The sequence below is a fragment of the Periplaneta americana genome, chromosome 8, assembly GCF_040183065.1.
Source record: "Periplaneta americana isolate PAMFEO1 chromosome 8, P.americana_PAMFEO1_priV1, whole genome shotgun sequence".
Classification (NCBI taxonomy): domain Eukaryota; kingdom Metazoa; phylum Arthropoda; class Insecta; order Blattodea; family Blattidae; genus Periplaneta; species Periplaneta americana.
In genome coordinates this window covers 136,005,228-136,026,665 of record NC_091124.1, presented here as the reverse complement: position 1 = coordinate 136,026,665, position 21,438 = coordinate 136,005,228, and the positions used below count along the sequence as shown (strand labels likewise).

The 21,438-nt window shown below is 35.0% G+C and overlaps 1 protein-coding gene across 6 annotated transcripts in view; it reads right to left on the bottom strand.

The window, feature by feature from the left end:
• Nucleotides 1-21,438, bottom strand: part of TTLL15 (tubulin tyrosine ligase-like 15) — a 177,574-nt gene that overhangs the window by 53,120 nt on the left and 103,016 nt on the right. For 5 of the 6 annotated variants that reach the window (XM_069833690.1, XM_069833689.1, XM_069833686.1 and 2 more), the window contains one exon: nt 11,887-12,100. In XM_069833690.1, coding sequence (XP_069689791.1) covers nt 11,887-12,100 — 214 coding nt within the window. Of the gene's footprint in view, nt 1-5,393; nt 5,860-11,886; nt 12,101-21,438 lie in introns of those variants that run through there. The other variant, XM_069833687.1, reaches the window with a different exon arrangement.

The following is a 21,438-nucleotide window of genomic DNA, read 5'->3' as shown; positions in this document are numbered from 1 at the left end:
TTGGTACAACTTGTTACACTTACACAAAGTTAAGATTTTATTTATTACTTTTATTAGTATCCAGAGCCTAGAGTTCCATGATGAAAAATTACCTACAGAATTACCTATCTTAAAGTTGTGATAATAGAAAATAACTCACAATTTATTAAAAAGAAACCTATAAACTTAGCAATAATGTTATTTATTAACACTCAGTTTAATTTCTTATCATTCGAAATCACTTTCAGCATTGTTCTGTATACTGCAGGAAACAAATCAACAGCGTATATATGCTATGGGTCACACTAAAAGTTTCTGCAAACTGAAATGTATAGCAACAAGTCATTTCTGCATTTGGCTTCAATTGCAGCTTCACCAATGTTAAAGGACAATTCACGCATTTTCTTCTTGTTGGTTGGAAACAAGAAGTTGCATGATGCCAGATCAAGAATGTAGATCAAATGAGTAATTAATTTCACATCTCAAATGGCCAAAAAGTCTGATCCACAATGTGGGACAATGCTTAGTTATAGTGGAGGATGATACAGCTTTGAGATCGTTCTGTACACACTCTTTCCAAGACTGTCTGTAAACAAATGGTGGTATACCACTCGGTATTGATAGTACAACGAAAAAGAACAGACGGAAGAATGAGGCAACCATCTTCTTGCCAGTACTTTGGTCGTGCCTGAATTTTGTTGGTTCATCTTCGCCTGGAAAGATCCATTGTGCTGACCTGTCATTTATTTTCTAGCTCATAACAGTAAATTCATGTTTCGTCACCTGTTATTATGTGAATACAGAATTTGGCTGGCCTCAATTGAATTTTTTTAGTACTCTTGTGCACCTATCAACACGCGCTTGTTTCTCAAGTTCTGTCGAATTATGTGAAATCCATTGAACACACAGATTTCTCATAGCAAGATGATTATGAACAATCTTTTGTATTGCACTCATAACTATCCCCAGAGGTGCTAGAATCTCGGCATAGGTGATTAGATTATCTTCCTTTATCATTGATGCATAGCAGGTCAACCTGTGCTGAAATCATTGCTAATGTATGTCCGTGTTTGAATTCCACAAACCAATCTTACACAGTCCTTGTTGACGGTGCTTCATGTTTTATTTCCAAATGCATTTTGAAGTTGCTGAATGCATTTTTGCGTCAATGACTATTTAAAATCATAAAAATTCATAGCCCAAAAGTTTTGTCGACTTAAATACATTAGTTTCACAGACTGTTAACTTCAAAAATATCTAGCAGCTGGACTAGGAAATATTCTTTTCCTCATTTGTAAATAGAAGTTGCCTTTGAAACTGAATTGCATTTATTTTGGAACAAAAGACAATCTACTTTATTGCTATAGTTGTAATATTAAAATAAATTTTAGATGAAGCCAAAAAATATATGTTTTATAGTAAATAAAATATCTGTAGGCTATTTGTATTTCTATATAATATGTCAGTTTACAGAAATTATCCATGGGACAGCTCAAGACAAACATTAAACATGACATAGATAAATAAAGTCCACCCTAAAGTAATGTGGCGTTAATCATAGCATCACTTTCAAACAAAGAAATTCTACAACACAATATACAAAATCAAGCTTTATGCATAATAACTGGAGCAATTAAGTCTACACCAATAGCAGCCACGAAAAATTAACAAGACTTCAATTCTAGTAAATGGGGTAAGTATCATAACTCTATATGTGAACATACTCTAAAAATCCAAAATGGATTCTTTCAAAAAATCATAAAACTGAAAAAAATTTAGATATATAGAATGAAAAACAAAATCTGTCATGTCCTTATAACCCAATCAATAACATTGTGATCCAATATTTCTTGGATTTAGGCCTAGATATAACTTTTAATAGAAGAAGAAGAAGAAGAAGAAGAAGAAGAAGAAGAAGAAGAAGAAGAAGAAGAAGAAGAAGAAGAATCAAGAGTACCTTATCAACTGTCTACAGATGATATTCGCAAAATAACTGAATTCAAATTATTTACATTGCTGGTTCTCATTTCAATCCTGAAGGCATTAGAATTGGTGCAACCTGCCAGTTCTTTTCTTTCTACAGAAGTACTGTCATTTTCCATAACTATGGTCCTGGAACATAACTATGATCCACGATACAACCATTCAAAGATCATTGTAGAAGTAACATATATAGTACAGCAAAAATATAGATAAACAAGATACTACATTATTGAGTACAAAATTTGAATGGACCATAGTTGTGTTCCAGGACCACATTTATGGGGAATGATGGTGTTGAGAAATATACAACTAATTATGACAGCAAAATTGAGACTATTCACTCAGTCATTCAATGTTATTTGTATGGCAAATCAAGCTTTCAGGTATTGTAAAGTATCAGGTATCAGCTGTAAAGTTGATTTGAATAATTTCGAGGGAAAAATTGTTCTGGGGCTGGGCATTGAACCCGGGACCTTTGGTTTAACGTACAACGCTCTCTCAACTGAGCTACCCAGGAACTCTACCAGACACCGATCCAATTTTTCCCTCTATATCCACAGACCTCAAAGTGGGCTGACAACAGTCAAGCAACCAACATTGAGAGCACACTAACTCTGTGTGACTTAAATTGTGGTTTTCTGTTAACGAACAGTGACGTGTATTATGCAAATCAAGCTTTCAGTATAACTCCCTGTAAAGTTGATTTGAATAATTTCGAGGGAAAAATTGTTTCGGGCTTTATAATGCGAAATGATAATGAGAAAGCTGACATAGTAGCAAAGAAATGATCTAAGTCAACATTTTTCTTATTGGTACAAGTTATTAAAAGAATCATCAAAAGGAAAATCAATCTCAACTATCAGTACAAACTAACAAATGAACAATATTTAAAATGGAAACACTTATCAAACAGCTGTAACTTAATTCCTGATCTACCCCAAAAGCCTGCTGTGGCTATGTTTAGGCTAGTTTCTGGTCACAGGCGCTTACTTCTTTTAATTGTTGTATCTCAAACATTTTATAACATACTAGCTGAAAAACCTGGCATTGCCCGGGTTTTCATTTTTGCTTTTGTTTTTAATTAAAGTGGTTGCTAGATTTGTCGGAAATCTCGGAAACTCAACTATAGACAACCTCGTTCATGAAGATGATTCTTTACATAGCATCACTTACATGAATTAATTAATACCTATCAGGGTTAACTCAATTTGAAACAGCTATTGTAGATCAGGCACAAGAAGAAAACTTTGCAACATGACCCTTGCGTTTAATTGTTTTTTAAATTTAATCATATATATTTTTCATTTCTTTTATTTATTTAATCTGGTGTAGTTAAGGCCAATAGACCATCTCTTCTACATTACCAGAAATAAAATAAAATAATAGAAAAAATCAACCTATAAACAAAGTAAAACCAACGAAAATATATATACAGGCTACAATTACACGAACTTTAAATGAGTTAGTATTGTCTTCAATTTCAGCAAAACAAAAACACACCACTTGGTACTTATACATCCATTTAGCGTTGACCCAATGTTCTACAGATCTTACATTTCATCTCTGGTGGTCAATGACAGTTAAATTTCAAGTGGCTTATCTTATTTGTGGACGTTAGAGTATTAAAAAGCATTACAACCTTTCACACATCTCTTTTTCTCCCCACCGCAAATGTGATGTTACACAGAGGCAGAGATAAAATGATGTAAGATCTGCACACTGATGTGAAGCTGTTCTGACACACATTTCACGTAATTTCATGACTATGCGTGCTTTCAGTTGAACTTCAAAGACAGCTGACGATAATTAGGGAATCTGCTTGTTAACAGTCTTAACCCATTGGGGTCTCATCGTCAGAAAAATTATCTCTCTATCGGTCATACCAAAGAATCAATATGTACGTCATGTTATTTAATTTATATTCGAAGATTTTATACCCCTTGACCGCTGTACGCCAGTTAATATCGTACACTGTTTTTTTTTTTTAATATGACTTGAGAAATTATATCTCAGAAATTAAGGACATATTAATTATATTATATCTTATTTTGTATACAAAATAAAGATACATTATATAAATTCGCAATATCATTGTTTAACAAAAATAATATTTTGGGATACGTACACTTTAGAAATGAAGACTTTGTTCTTCCCACAATGCTTAGTGATTAGCAACGTGATTATACAGACAGAATCTCGCAGTAACACTTTTTCGGACAAGAACAATATTTTGAGAGACGTATAATTTAGAATTAATACAGTGTTATTTTCAGTGGGCTTACGTACATTCACATACTAATATTAACAACATAACAAAAATATCACTAAATTGCTTTTTTATGTGTGTAAAATGCTTTCTTTTCCCCTCATTTGCATAAATAAATATGTATATATATAACTAAGTATGAAATTATGTGGTTTCAAAGAATTCAAGAATTCGGTTGGATAAAATACAGCCTGCTCACTATCTAAACTGTATCAAGAAACTCATACTACCTGGACTGAGGAAAGATACTTCTTGCATGAATTGCCTAAATTTTGGCCTTCATGATATATCAACAATGCTTTTGTGCTCTTTCTTCCACGGCCTCGTGAATGTCGACATTGAATACAAAAGACAATAATAAAAAACAACTGACTGTAGAAGATTGCATTTAATATTATACATGAATATTTGAACGTATATAATTTTATTTTTTATGTTTTAATTAATTTAATATCCATTTGTTCGATTTTAATGTAGCCTATGTTCTTCTCCTGGTTATGAAGGTTAAATGTGGAAACTTTGACACATATCGGTCAAAGCATGTAGATTTGTATAGAGTACATACATACATATATATGCATACATACATAGCCACATTGACTTTTATATATAAGATTTTACAGAAATTAATATCGTCTGATATTTCATATCATGCCAATGGAAATTGTTGAAAACTACGCCCTTATATACTACCTTTTCCACTTCACTGTTTTGCTTACGCTTTGTTAATCCTTACAGTGATGATGAACATGAGCTATTAGTTTCATTGTCACTACTACAACTCAATTTTTCATTCTGTTCCTGTCCACTGTAGTTTTACTTTGGCTAGTTTTCTTTATTAAGAATTTATCCATTACCAATAGTTACCATCGCAATCACAAGCACACACTCGCAACAACAATCATCATAAAAAAAACAATCATTAAAACCGAATGTTGATAATGTTACTTCTAAATTTCGCAACAAATGTAAGTAATTCTATGAAAAAATGTTGAACATTAATAATAATTTCTTAACTGCCATTAGACAAAATTACAGTCGAATACATTGTTGATTCAAGTGTTAATTTTGTATTATTACTTTCACTCAGTAACACTTATGACAGTTACTATTCAATTGCAATACTTGACAGATTTTAACTGAATTAAAAAACTGTGGATCATAGACAAAGAAGTGGAGTCATCTTTGCATAATGTGTCGGGATTCACTGACTTCAAATGCAGGAGGAAAGAAAGAGAGGGCACATTGTCGGATGCATCACTAACATGTTCACTGCGACAGCTGACCCTCTTCAGGTTCAAATAATTATTTTTTGCCTTATGTCCTAGTCCATTAAAAATACCTTTTTTTTAACATGAAGAATCTTTCTTCGAATTATTAGGAGAGACGCCCCTGGCTGTATTAGTTGAGGCAGCAGAAAGTGCCCTGCTCCCCAAAGTCAGTGTCTATGCTTCTGGTCACAACTGTTTGGGTAGACGACTTCATAGACTTATCCCAGTAACCTCTCCTAATTGCCCATTATGTGCCAAAGATAAAGAAATGGATATGAAACATTTGGCATCCTGTAAATCCCTGAAGCTTCATGAAGACCTTACTTCCAAATATTGGGAAGCACGAAGGAGAACAACTTCCTGAACATTAGATAAACATACATACATTAGCCATTATTACCCCTGACTGAGGTTCTGGCTCATATGCACATCTATTATCAGGCGGTACATCTCACTTGACAATATGTGTCAGAGGAAGAATAATATTGTCTGCATACATCTGGAATCTGATCAGTGTAACATGTCACTAGTCAGTAGAGTTGCCAACCCTCCCATATTTCCCAGGATCTTCCGTATTTGTCCCTAATTTTTAACAGTCTCCGGGCTCCCATATTATTCTTCTCTTCAAGCATTGTTCTCCCTTATTTTTGCATAATGTAAACATTTTTATCCTAAACATTTCATTTTGTCGTGAATGATGATGATTTATGATGAATTTTGTTATACAAGAAATGCATTAAAATGTGCATTCTTTATAGAAAATAATGCTTGCCAGAAATGGGTTTTAGTGCTCACCCATCTAAAATCAAGCTGTGTTAATGTTATAAATTTGAAAAAACTGGATAGTTTTGTTCTAAGCATACGCAGTAGTAATGCTCATAAAAAGAGGGCGTTTCATCTCATGAATAATAACACTACTCAACAAATATGAACGTTTTTTCCATAACATTAATAAAATAGGCTGATCTTAACTGCGCTGAATACGAAAATGAAAATGAAAAGTTTGTAACACGTTACATTTTTGTGTTATACATACTTACTTGATACACTGAAAAATCATTTTGTTCTCATTTTTTGTTTGAAAATTTCCAAGAGCAGCATAGATATGATAAAACTGATACATTAATAACTGACCAGCTATTAAGACTTATAAAAACCACTCTTCATGCAATAAAATAGAGAAAGATAAAAAAATACCTTCATTTTTTCTCTTATGAGAACTGGAATTTTCCCTTTTTAAAAACTAGCAATAATCACCCATAGTCGCTGGATCCCATCTTCCTTGATACCGTTGCTCCATTGTAGCAATGTCTTGGTGAAATCGCTCTCCCTGCTCATCACTTACAGCCCCCAAGTTCTCAGGAAAGAAGTCCAAATGTGAATGTAAGAAGTGGATCTTCAGTGACATACAGCAGGCCATTTATTTTGTACTTTCTTAGTAATATCTCTATTAATTGGCGATAATTTCCTGCTTTGTGATTTCCTAAAAATCCTTTGACAACAGATGCAAAAGATTTCCATGCTGGTAATTCCTTTGGGTTAAGTACTTTCTCAAAAATGCTGTCCTTCAAAAGTTTTATAATTTGTGGACCTTCTTTCAATTTAGCATCACTGATTTTAGGGAACAGAGTCTTTAAGTATTGAAAGGCTTCTCCACTCTTATTTAGAGCTTTCACAAAATTTTTCATTAGCCCTAGTTTTATATGCAGTGGAAGAAGAAGTACTTTTTCACGTTGCACTAGCGGAGGATATTTAATATTATGCTCACCAGGAATATAACCTTGTCTGATAGGCCAGTTCTTCACCACATAATGTTATGCTGTTGCTCGACTGTCCCACAACATTAAAAGACAACATAATTTAGTAAATCCTCCTTGTAATCCAAGCAACAAAGCTATTACTTTCAAATCCCCACAAATTACCCAGTGATGTTAATTAAAATTTACTGCATCTAATATTAGTGACATGTTTTCTTAAGTTTTTTCATAGTGTCTGAATGAGCCACTGCTGGAAGGTTTTGTATTACCATTGTGCAATAAAACTGCTTTTAAGCTTAGTTTTGATGAATCGAACAGTCTCCATTCTTCTGGATTATATTCAATATCTAATTCATCTATAAGCCCGTTCACATTTCTGCAGGCACAAACACAATTTTCCATGACAAAATAACAAGTCAGCTTTCGTTTCGTTTTCTGAACACTGAAATCTTGGTATTTTTTGCTTAATAAGTCCCATTCTTGCAATCTAGAACCTAATAGTTCAGCGTGTTGCTTGGAAAGACCTGAATCCCAAACTAGGTCATCAAGTTCTGCCTGTCATGTCAGATGTGGTGTTCTATGATGTTCGGGAATGTAGGTGGGATCAGCGGAAGTTGAAAGGTAGTCTGAGGATTCTGATAGTTCGTGTTCTTCTGGAATGACATAATCTTACTCACTGGGTGGAGGAATAGGGGCAGGAAGTTCAGGAGAATGTGGCACAGGTCTTATAGCTGGTGGGAGATTAGGATACACAATTATATCTTTAGTGTTTCTTGAAAATCCCTGTGGTTTTTTGGTAATGCAGAAGTAACAATCTTCCAGATGACTGGTAGGCTGTCGCCAAATTATTGGAACAGCAAAAGACATTTTGTTATTTTTCCCCCGCAATCACTCTGTTAACTTCACGTAACATGTTACACAACACACGTGTGGTGCCCAATTTTTACCTTGTTTACCTACTTTACAGCCAAAATACAAGTAATATGCCTTTTTTACATTGTCTGTAATTGATCGACATTGTGATTTCAAAGTTAATTTCCCAAAAACATAGCAGAAACTATTTGGAAAAATATTACATGAACGACGATTGCGATCCATTCAACACTATTACAGAATAACTAATACCGCTCACAACACTTGCACATTCAGAACTAATCGCTAAATTGTTCATTTTTTGTCTAACGATACAACAGCGACCGTATTTCCTCCTTTCCCAATCAGTTATAGCCAGATGTGATCTACCCTCTGTGCAGCTGCATAATAAGGGTAATAAAACAGTAAACCATCGCTAAGGGAACACTCATTTAACTCACAAAAGTGAAAGTATGTTTCAAATGGTACCTTAAAAGAACGGAAATGATATATAATTGTGTCAAAGATGTACGTTAAAGAAAAGAACATCTTTCAAAGTGGCTAGAATTTAACACATTTTTATACGATTCGCTAACTAAAAAAATATAAGTTTCTAAAAAAATGTGACGTAAGGCTCTTTTTCAATGCCATATTCGTAATCAGCACATACAAATTACATAAAAATAGTTATTCTTGTCCATGTTATGAAAAACCTTGTTGAGTAGTATAATTGGTCAGATGTTCGAAACATGAGCATGACACATTTAATCAAATCAGAGCTGAAAACTGCAGTCGACTTCAACTATTACACGAGACAAAATCTGTCTCAAAATACTCTTAATTTAAGCCTAGCTGGCGAGGTGTAGAATACAGTTGTTTTTAGTAACTAAACTGAATAATTTGTTTATTTTTATACGTGAAATTTTGTCGATTCCTTGGCCTCCCATATTTTCTTCAAAAAAATATGGCAACTCTACTAGTCAGCGATGTATGCAATGGGAGGGGGAAAGGAATTGGCCCTACCCCATTATCTCCTGACTTAGTTTCCTCATGAGTGATGCCTTATTGGTGTCACTTATGAGATTCGGACAGTTGACTGAAGAACAACATGCCACACTAATTTTGAATTTTATAAACTCGAATGAATTAAATTCGTAAACAAGTGCAGAATGGTTCGAAAAATAAGTTTTTAGTATTCTATATACACTTGTAATGTTACTAATCAGCTAAGTATGCAATGGAGGGGGAAAGGAACTGGCGATCCTAGCCTATTATATTCCAGATTGGTTACCTCACAAGCGATACCTTATTGGTGTCACTTATATGAGATTCCGACCAGTCTTCGGACTACTGACAAAAGAAAAAGCGCACACGTATGTACGCGCACACACACGCATGTATTAAATCATTGTTATGTAATGTGAAGCAGCAGCAGTAACCATAACAATAAAATGGTCATGCAAAATTAAATAAGAAGTTATATAATAATAACTAAAAATGTCCATAAAAGTAAATTATCAAAATAAATAATCTATTAATTACTATTTTTCAAATAAATCAACCAAAACTGAGGAATTTATTAGAAGCTAATCTATGCTGTAATGTTGTACTTCAACAAACAGGCTACAATGAATACCTTAGTTGATTAAATGGCGATCTTACTCGTGTTAATTATGTAAGCCTGTCAGGCTTACAGCTGTTTCGGTGCTACTTGACACCATCCTCAGAGCCTTCTGTGTCTCGGCGTCAACTCAACTTCGCTACCTGTTGTGCGGGTGCATTCGTGTGATGAAGAGTTGAATCAAATAGTATGTGTGTTCTGAAATTGATCTGTGTGTTGAGAATTTGATTAGGGTGTGTTTTAGTGTGTCTGTATATTTCATATTGTTCTAGTGTGTTGAGTTTTTGGTTTTTGGGTTGTATGTGTAGGATTTCCATGTCTGTATTTATGTTACAGTTCTGAGGATGGTGTCAAGTAGCACTGAAACAGCTGTAAGCCGCACATGCTTACATAATTAACACGAGTAAGATCGCCATTTAATCAATTATTTATTTTCAAGTGTTAAAAGTAGTGTACAAAAGATTCAACAACGAATAACTTAGGTTTCAATATAGTTATCATACTTTTAAATCTTCAAATTTTTTTAAGTTTTAGGTGTAATAGATCAAATTTACATATGAACACTTCCAAATGCAAAAGCATAACATATTAGAAGTATGTAACATCTTTGCTTTACCAATAGATATGTGATATGGAAAACTGATGAGAACTGTTGAAATCAGATTTAAAATTATGACTAGAACAAGACGTATGTTTCTGGATCACTGAAGAAATAAAGATATATTGAAATAACTAGAAATGGAACCTACAATTACATTAAAAATTACACAGTAAAAGATGTAATTTTGGAAGAGAAGAACGAATAGGGATTCTTCAAATGCTAAAATTAATTTGTCTGTGAGGCTGTAACAGATAGAAAGACTCTAAACAGATGGCTAGGCAACATAAGACTACTCATAACTAATGCAAGGATGGTGGTGATGGTGGGTGTGGGGGTGGGGATGGGTGTAGGAGTGGCGGTGGCGATGATGATGATGATGATGATGATGACAACTTTTACTATGGGCACTACTATGATGATTAATTTTATTTTATCGTTGTATAGAGCACTTCTAGGTCAGAAAGCATGGGTAGACATAACGGCTCGGTTAGAAAAGCCAACGTACTATGGTAGGAACGATCATGATTTTAAAATCAAATGTAGGAAACAGAAAATGAATGTAGGTAAATTCTCATTTTTAAATAGAATTATAAATGATTGGAATGACCTGCCTGCAACGGTCTTTGAGGGCTGTCCTTCCTTAAGGAGATTCAAGAATAACTTTAAAAATTGTGTATAAAGTGCAAATTAAAATTAAGGTGACATTTAACATTTAATATTTTAAGGTGACATGTATTTATTTAGCCTGACGAGTTACTCGCTTCGTTTGAATTGTAAATTATTTAAAAATAACATGTAAGAGGGCCTTAGACTAGAAATGCTTAGCTTAAATGTAGTTATTTTTATAAGTATGCATAAGGGTGTAATTATTTGTCTTATTTGAACTGTTGTATCAGTGAAGCGTGGTGAGTCAGTGAAGTTATGGTTTTACAGTGCAGTGAATAGTTCCGATCAGTGAAAATTTATAGCGTCAATGAAATGTGTTCTTTAGTGTCAGTGAAATGTGTTATAGTGTCAGTGAAATGTGTCCTAAAGTATCAGTGAAATGCGTCATAGTGCCATTACAGTGAGTGAGATGAGAGTAAAGTGAAAGACTATTGAAACTTATGTAGGATCTATACATATGTAGGTTGTATTGTAAAATTAGGTTATTTTATGTTTTATTATTAATTGTAATTTTTGTGTTAAATTGTATTGTGTATTCTTATTGTATTGTGTATTGTATAATTGTATTGTGTATTGTATTGTAATTTTATTGTGTATTGTTTATATTGTGTGTACCACTGCCACCGGGTGCTTGCCCACTTGCAGTGTAAATAAATACATACATTATCACAGTACCATTATCAGGATTTATAAATAAGTTTGCACTGTCTGTAAAATAGGAAATAAAGACAAAATATAATTAAAATTCGGACACTGTCAATAATTCTGTACCCTTTATCTACCATTCATTTCTCTGTTTATAACTGAAGGGTTTCTTGTAATTTCCAACATGAAAACAATGACTCAAAAGTGCTTACAAAGCTAAGAATTGGTATGTTAAGTCTCCTTACCATATGTGGAGGAAAGATCCTTTTGCAGTCCTGTCGATTAATGTGCTCCATGTAAGCATCTTTCAGCACATCCACAGTTTCTGGGGTAAGACACGGTTTGCACAGCTGGCAATCAGGAGACACACAACTACTTCTGCACAGCTTACTGGCACACACGTCAGGAAACACTGCCAGATTCTTATCTGTCACCTGCATCACCTCTTCCTCCCTTGACCTGCATCCAACATCCATTCAAAGCAGACTTTTTATTACATTTTTTCATATCTACTACTCAAGAATATCACTCACAATTCCTTGTGGAAGGAAGAGGAAACTCCCCCGTTGCAATTGATGACTAGAAATAAAAAAGACTGTAAGTGCCAATATCTTTGAAAATTAGTTCAAAAAAGTCTATGTCCCTGGCTCAATCCACTAAGAGAAATGATAAGTCCCAATGTAATTTTATTTAGAGCCTAGCTTCTCCCACAGATGTGCATAATGTAATAATGTAATGTTCCCCTCTTCAACAATACAATCAGCCAGAGGATATATGAGATGTCATCCAACATAAATGAACAAGTCATATAGAAAATAAAATCTCATAGCAAATTTGCTTTGCAAGTGGACGAGAGTACTGACACTGACAAAGAGAAACTCCTTGGGTTTATTAGATTTATTGATGATAAAAAAATTACTGAGCAGTTTCTTTCTGTAGAATGCTGCAGACTACAACCAATGGCCAAACCTTGGAAAGACTGTTGTGAAATATGTATGGATGGTACACCATCAATGTGTGGGAAATATAAAGAATTTACTGCCCGAGTTTTGAATGAAAATCCATCCATCATAAAAACTCACTGCTTTTTGCACAGAGGCGCTACTTGCAAAAGCTTGCGGTGAAGAGCTTACTGCAGTTTTTAACCAGGTTGTGAAAATGGTTAACTACATCAAGACGACCTGTGAATTGTAGGACTTTTAACAGTTATGTAGGGAAATGTGTGCAGCTCACACTGCATTAATATTGCACACAGAAGAGAGGTGGTAATCGAGCGGTGGTGTACTGAACCCATTTATCCAACAAAGAAGTGAAAGCTTTTTAAGAAAGAAAATCAAGACTTTTTGTACTGCTGTTAAATGATTCATGGTATTTAAAGCTATCGTATTTGGCAGATATGTTTAATAAGCTAAATGAGCTGAATGTTTCAATGCAACAGGAAACAATAATTTCTTCAACCAATAAAATCAAAGGTTTTAAGAGAAAACTCGGTTCTCGGAAGTTTGCAGTTCAGAAAGGAGATCTGTAAAATTCTTGATCACTTATCAAGACTTCAAGATGCAGTAGATCTGTACTCTTCATCTGTTTCCACCAAGAATATTGATTGGATTGTATCACCATTGATTTGGCAGGCTGTGTGGAGAAAACAGATTTCACATCTTGTGAACGAGATGAATTCATTGATTTCTGTGCTGATTCCACACTCAAGAATTAAGTTTACTAAGTGTGAGGCATCAGTGGCTGTTTTTTGGCTTGTTCTGACAGAGGAGTACTCTAACCTAGTTGCCTTTTCAACTTCATACCTGTGTGACAGTGGCGGATGGTGGGTTTGAAAGTTGAAGAGGCCAAGATGTGACTGATGAGAGTTTGCATTACATGTATTAAAAATATAAGGCCTGTGACGTACCTCATTACCAAGCACAGAATTTATAGGTTTTAAGAAACTAAAACTAGATTTTCCAATTTATGTTTTAGGATTTAAAACTATGTTTAGGAATTTACAGCCGAAAGCAGCCGTAACTAGTAGGACGTATCCAAATTCGGTTCCCCTCGCGCATTCTAGTTAAGTTTAAACATTCCACTAATGAGCTATCTTATTGGTTGAACTGCTGTTGTCATGGTTACTCAGGGAGTAGAGTGATGTAGCTCTCTCCTCTCTCTCCCTCTTTCACATAGACACTGCAGGCTGCTAGATGTCGACTATACAGATTACAGCGCTATTTGTTATTTTTCGGTACGAATTATTTGAACTATCTATAGTACAGCAAGCTGGCTTCACCAACTGGATGTGGTTGATTTTACGTATGTAACTTACATCTTAGTCGTACTGAATAGTAAAATTAATATAAAGGGAAAAATGTCCGTCATTTGTTATAACTTACTGATCTTAATTCAGCTGGAATTAATACTGTCATATTGTGTTCTGGTAAAATACTAGGGGAAGCACAGCCTCCATCGCTGCTGTGTGAGCAAACATTCTCTGCTATGGCGACAATAAAATCCAAAGCAAGAAATAGACTGCAGAACCTTGAGGATGATATGCATGTTTCATTGTCAACTGTTAGGTCTGATAACAAACATTTGTGTTCTAAGCATCAATTCCAACTCTCACGTTAATGAAACAGAACTAGTTTGAGTGAATTCCACTGTAAACCACAATTTTTTTTAAATGTATTAGTATGTTTTATTCTGGTGTGTTATAATCTTTCAATAAACGAGTGAAACCAGTAATGTAAGAATTTATATGAACTTAAATTAAAAACTTATATTTTTCTGACATTTTTAGGAGAGAAAATATACAGGGGTGCCTCATGATTTTTAATACCGGTACATCACAAGGGTGTCGTGTGTCGAAAAAGGTTGGGAACCACTGTAACAATGGTTACAGCAGTGGCCTTTAGATAAGAGACAAGTAATCAGTGATTCATATGCTGGGTTTTTCCAGTTTGCAACACAACAAAATCTAAAATGTTGCCCGTCTTTATATCTAATGTCGTATATGAGGCATTCAGAAGTCAACATGATTAACTCCTTTTCCAAAGATTTTGAGATATTCAAGGTTAAAGTTAAATACACACTATTAATTCTGTGATGTAGTCGAGAAGAATACTGCTGTGTGTGGGCTTTTTACTGAACTATGGAGTAAATCACATTGACCACTGAAAATATGGTCGATTTACTACATTGCCAACTTATAAACTCTGAAATAACCAAAAGTGGAGTTAATCATGTTGACTTCTGAACGCCTCATATACTTCAGGACAAGCCTTAATGCCCTCACCCCATTCCCCTGCCTGAAAGTAGCTTTGACATGTGCCAAATGTTAGATTTTAGAGTTGCCATGTCCTTTGCTAAATACGTTATGAACCCTTCAAATGTTATAAACATATTAGGCCTATGTATAAATTAAAATTTATTACAGGAAAAATAAGAAAGTACATGTAAAGATTAAAAAGTGACTAAACTTAAAAATAAGCCGTTTATAACAAGAGAATGGAAACATGAAAAATATTGTATATTTTCTCTCTATTCCATATATGTATTTTTCTGAAATTGTTTTCCGGACCTATATGGTCATTTGTTATGACAGGCAGATGTATTAATAAACAGAAACAGATAAGTACAGTCAGGGCCGCTGACAGGATTTATGGGCCCCTGTGCAATATTGTGCTCGGGATCTGCTGAAAAAAAAGTTGAAAATGACAATGTAAGAGTAATGGAACAGAGAAAAATTCTCTACGGTGCCGGGATTTGAACCCGGGTTTTTAGCTCTACGTGCTGATGCTTTATCCACTAAGCCACACTGGATACCACCCTGGCGTCGGACAGAATCGTCTCAGATTATGCTCCAACTCTTGGGTTTCCTCTAGTGGCCACCCTCTGCACTACGTCATAGATGTCTATGAACGTAGGACCGAAGTCCACACATGTGCTGAGGTGCACTCGTTATGAGTGACTAGACTAGACGGCAATTCGGAAGACGGGTGGCCACTAGATGCGCCGTAGCCTGTATGGCATGTGACGTCACAAGCTTGAACAGGAGAACCAATCAGAATCAGTCTATAACAAGCACTTCCTGAGTTCGTTTGTTCACGTGCAAGTGTTTCAATACATTGAATAAGTAAAACTAACATTTACTATGTGTATGTAAGGTAAATAAATGGAAGAAGAGACTGTAAAAACACAAGTATTACACAAGCAGGCGCGGAAAACAGTGTTTAAGGTGTATAATTATTATAAAAACGTTAACGAGCAGAAAGCTGCCGGCCATCTTGATGCTGGCAGCAACGTTGCCAATGTGCAAGAAACGACTGCAGAAGCATGTGGTGTGGGATTCAGAAACGTGCAAAGAATATTGTTAGTGAAGGAAAGAGGGTTTGTTTGGTGTCATGCTTACAGTAATCAATGGCTAAGGTCATTATTGTCTTTTGATAATTTAAATTCTCTCCTGCGCTATTTGTATTGCACGTGTGTGAAGTACGATGTGGCAATGTTGTATGCTGCCTTGCTCTCTCTATCTGTCTCTCTCGACGCAAACGCTAGCAGACAACCCGCCTTCCGAATTGCCTTGGACTCTAGTTGGCCGGGATCCGATGGAATAAGCCAAGAGTTGGAGCATAATCTGAGACGATTCTGTCCGACGCCGTGGTGGTATCCAGTGTGGCTTAGTGGATAAAGCATCAGCACGTAGATGCGCCAGAGAGAATTTTTCTCCGTTCCATTACTCTTACATCATATGATGACGCAGAATATCTGCATGGAAATATCATATGTACTTCGGTACATTAAAATAATATATATAAAAATGACAAGTTACCAATTATTCTGACCATAATAATTATTTGCAAAATAAATAAAAAGATAAGGCCATACACAGATACCAATCTAAAAATATGCACTTTTGTTACATTGAAAACTTTTAGCAAAACTTCACATTAGCACAATATATTATATTCATCACGCTTCTTTTTCAGTAGGTCCTACAAAGTATGTTTCGTGACGAAACTTTCGTCTTTTCGTTGTCGTTTTCATAAAACATTATTCTTAAACAACTGCAATTTCTGACTTGCAGACTAACACCAACAAACAACTCTCTTAACTTCACTGATGCAAAATCATCAATTATATAATCAATATTTAAAGACCTAGCAAGATCGCTCTACAGTCTAAGGAGGCCAAGGTTACTCAGTCTTTCTTGGCACATTGTTACTCTGAATACATTTTTATTTCCTTCATTTTGAAGTTGGTGTGAAATTGAGCGTTACTAGTGAAGGTACAGAAAATAAACCAATCTCAACCCCGTCTGTTCAGGTTGTCAAAAATGAAGACAGTTCATACTTAGAAGTGAATACTGATGGTTGTGGCTGTTTAGAAAAAAATTCTGATAACACTAGTATTGAATCAGAACAAGCAAACAATAGTAAAAATGATGTGTTAATATGTGCAAGTGAAACAAATTTACACACACCAGTTCCTAACTCTGAGTCATGGCAAGTAACATGCGACCTTGGAAAACTAAAAAGTGAATGTGTTGTTCGGAAAAGTACCCCCAACCTGCCTAATAACCTTCTAAGTGAGGGAACAAGAGCCTTTCCAGTATTATTGTCAAAACTCAAGAATGGAGATTGTGTTCCCAGAGACTGGCTAGTGTGGAGTGAAACAAATCAGTCACTGTACTATTTTCCCTGATTTGTTTCACTCCACACTAGTCAGTCTCTGGGAACACATTCTCCATTGCTGAGTTTTTAAAATACTGTAATACTGTTTTTGGAAAGGCTCTTGTTTTCGAACAATGCATTCAGTGACACAATTTGTCTGCTACTTTTAGTTTTCCAAGGTCGCTCAATTTCACACTAACTTAAAAGTTCTACTCCCTTTCTTAATATCTTCCAATTTTTCTGTCTCTCCTTGCGCTTTTCAGCTCCCAACATGCTTCCACTTGTCCATTATCCATTGATAACACTAATGGACAGAATTTATTAGAAAAAGACAATGAAAAGACGAAAGTTTCGTCACGAAACATACTATGTAGGCCCTACTGAAAAGGAAAAGTGATCCTGCGGCTTGGATTTGGGAGAGTCCACTAGCATATTGCGGTGGCTGGCAGAGGTTGGTAGTTAAGAGGACAAGCCAATTGAACGTGTTCAGTACAAGCAACAGGAACATATTTCAGGAAAATCCCGGAGCCCTCAAGTGTCGTGTGGATGATTGTTAACGTGGGAAACCAATATTCTACTATATAAAAGTTAAACATTTACGTACTGAAGTGGTAATTTGTATTAATTCTACTATTGTTGGTTAATATGTCACATTCATGTAACAAATGTTCTTACAAAATTTCATAGTACCAGTATGTATCTGTGAATAATTATTCGTGATAATAAAAAGTAATTAGACTCACTTAATCTGATGGGCCCTTACTGCTCACGGGCCCTTATGCACTTGCCCCCCCTTCTCGGCAGCCCTGAGTACAGTTTAAAAAACTGTGACTTTTCAATATAACTGCGTGAACAAAGCCTCATCCAAGTCATCTAACGAATAATCGTTCACCTGTACATAGTTCCTATTTCTGGTAGGATTTGTTTTTACTAATGGTGGGTACATGACTGTTCATCATTCACCCATATGAAGTCAGTTGTGCAGATCAATTTATTGACAGAGTCATTGCCCAGAATGTGGCTTAGAAGGCAGATCAATGCTACATCCGAGATGAGATGATGAAGATTTGTTGGGATGCCACAGGGTTGGAGCTCTTAGAGAAAATCAATGTTGCCTGGACCATGAGCTTGCCCAACACAACTTATAAATCAGGGATACACCAGGGATCGAACCCAGGCCCACAGGATCGTAAGTCTAGTGCACTAGTCACTGGACTACTATGACAACTTCAAACACAGATTGAAGGTTTCTATTCCATCCCCCTTCCTGAAAGCAGCTTTAACACGTGTCAAACATATTTTAATATATATAAATATATTATTAATACCTTATGAACCCTTCAATTGTTACGATCATATTATTTAGGAATTAAAATTCATTCGAAGCAAAAGTAAGAAAGTACATGTAAAGCTTAAAAAAAAAAAAATAAACAAACATACACTATTTATGACGAAAGAATGGCAACAGTTCAGACTTTTCTAGAATGACTTGAGTCAGGTTCTATGCAATAGGTGATGCACTGTTTCGATAACACTCATAGATTAAGCCTATTCTGTGCAATAAGTCACGAGAAAAATAGTCGGTTCGGTCAAAAGAGAATTTAATGTTCTTTTTGTGTTCTTTAGTCGAATCTTGATAGTTATTGAGTTTGATGGATGAAAATTTCTTTACTGTGGTACACCTGTCGCATCCGCAGTTAATTATTTCAAATTCTTAATTATTAACCCAATCGCATCATTTGACGAGCTGTGGTCGCGCGAAATTTACCACACCAAATTATTTTAGTAAGACATCTTAATCTGTAACCACATACTTTCGGCGTAACTTCTAATAAATTTTGCATTAAAAATCTTGCATAGTTATTTTTTCTATCAATATTTTGACATTCCACTGCAAACTGGATATAAAATACGAGTATAGTCCGAGTGCAGGAAATTTAAATAAGTCCATTGGGTTAAGATGCTCCCTTTATCAACTACAAAAGACAGAAAATTTTACACTTTTTCACTATCTTCATGGTCTGTGTTTGCAGTTTCGCTCTTTTTCCAATAACAAGGTCCTTTTTCTTTATGGACGTCTTCTGGTATGAAGGATCATGGTTTGAGCCATCCTTTGTAGGAGTTGTTTCGAATGAAGGACCAAGATTTGAATTTTCCTCTCCATTTCTTGCCTCACAAACTTCAGCACCATCCAGTGAATCATTCCATGTCAAATCAAACACTTACGAAACATGACAACTTAGTATTTGCTCCAATTTTATATATATATATATATATATATATATATATATATATATATATATATATATATATAGACACACACATACACACACACACACATTATCTTGATTAAATTAAATAACTCACGTATGTTTTTTTTTTGGGCGGACACAAATATTTAGTCATTTATTAAATATTATTTTTCCGTAAATTAGTGTGCAACATATTATGAAAATGGTTATACTGAAGATTCTATAAATCATAGAAATTCCGTATTTATATCATTTTAAAATGCAACAATTGCACTTGTATATTAACTTTTAGTGTTCAATCAAAACATAAAATAGGTCCCTTTCAAGGGGTTATATTTTTAAAATATGTTTTTATATATCACGTGCCAACTTCTAAAAATAGAAAAAAAATATCATATTCTTTGAAATGTTTTACATAGAACTGCTTTGGTATTAGAATGCTATTCGAATAAGTCACTGTGCAAATAATTTACTGATGGTGTGTTCAGGTCAGAAGGGTCGGATTGAGATAATGCGTGTTGAAGCATATAGCTGCGAAAGCCACAGCAAGAGGGAGTAATGAGGAGGCAACGTATGTCACAAAGAAAGACATTATCAGTGGTGCGGTGTTACTATAAATAAACAGATAACCTCTAGTTTTAAAAGCATGTAATGTCCCATCAACACTTAGCAGTTACCCTTTTATCTAACAATAAATCCTATGACTTTCGAACTAGGTATCGTGTTGTGTTGTGTGGATGTGAGTCATTCCACGTCAAATCAAACACCTCTCTATGAAACGTGACCATTTAGTATTTGCTTAGATCTTCTAAAATATGTTCTGCAGATCAAAATAAGAGATCTGTAATTTTTTCTGGAATCATACTTTAATATTTTACTATTTATACTATTTTAATTATATGACAAATTCATGCGCAATGCAGTATGAAAATGCTCATTGTTAAAATTCTATGTATCACAGACGTTGAATGTTGGTGTCATTTGAAATGGGAAGAAATGGACTATTGCATTAATTTTGTTTTAAGTATAAGTTGAAATACAAAATGGGTTTGGTTTAGGGGGTCACCTTTTAAACATTTTTTTTTATAATAAGCTTACTTTATTTTATTTCTTGGTTATTTAACGACGCTGTATCAACTACGAGGTTATCCAGCGTCGAAATTTGTGATAGTGGCGAGATGAAGCCGAGGATTTGCCATAGATTATCTGACATTTGCCTTACAACTGGGGAAAGCCTCGGAAAAAACCTAACCAGGTAATCAGCCCAAGCAAGAATCGAATCCACGCCCGAGCTTAACTCCGGATTGGCAGGCAAGTGCCTTAGCTAACAGAGCTATGTTGGTGGCTAACTTATTTTAAAAATGCAAAATATATACATAATCTATTATATTTTACATACAACTACGAGTATTGGTTTCAGGTTGCTTTTGAGTAAGAAATAACTTCAAAAATAATTGACTGAAGATGTGTTCATGGAGCGCCATGTGCCTTGGCGCTACACATGCTGCATCGAGTGACAAGAAGCGGACTTTGGTAAGGCGAGCACATGGAAGGGGTGTGGAAGAGTATTAATAGCTTGCAAGGCGCCCTCCAGCAACCCCAACAGTTTTTGTATCAACAAACCATCCAGTTGAGGCACTGTTGTGTTACTGCAATCATGAAAAGGTAAAACGAAGTTACAGTTACTGTTTTCATCCATTCAAACTGCCTAATCGCAGAAAAAAAAAAAGTAAAATATTAGGCATGTGACTTTTGCAATGCTTGTGAAACTGAAAAGACAAGACATAACTTGTCACCTGATCTGAAAGTGTGTAACAGTTGCATTGTTAAAATTTCAAAACTTCCTAAGGAACAAAGTGCAAGTGAATTGTGTCTGCCTGGTACTAGT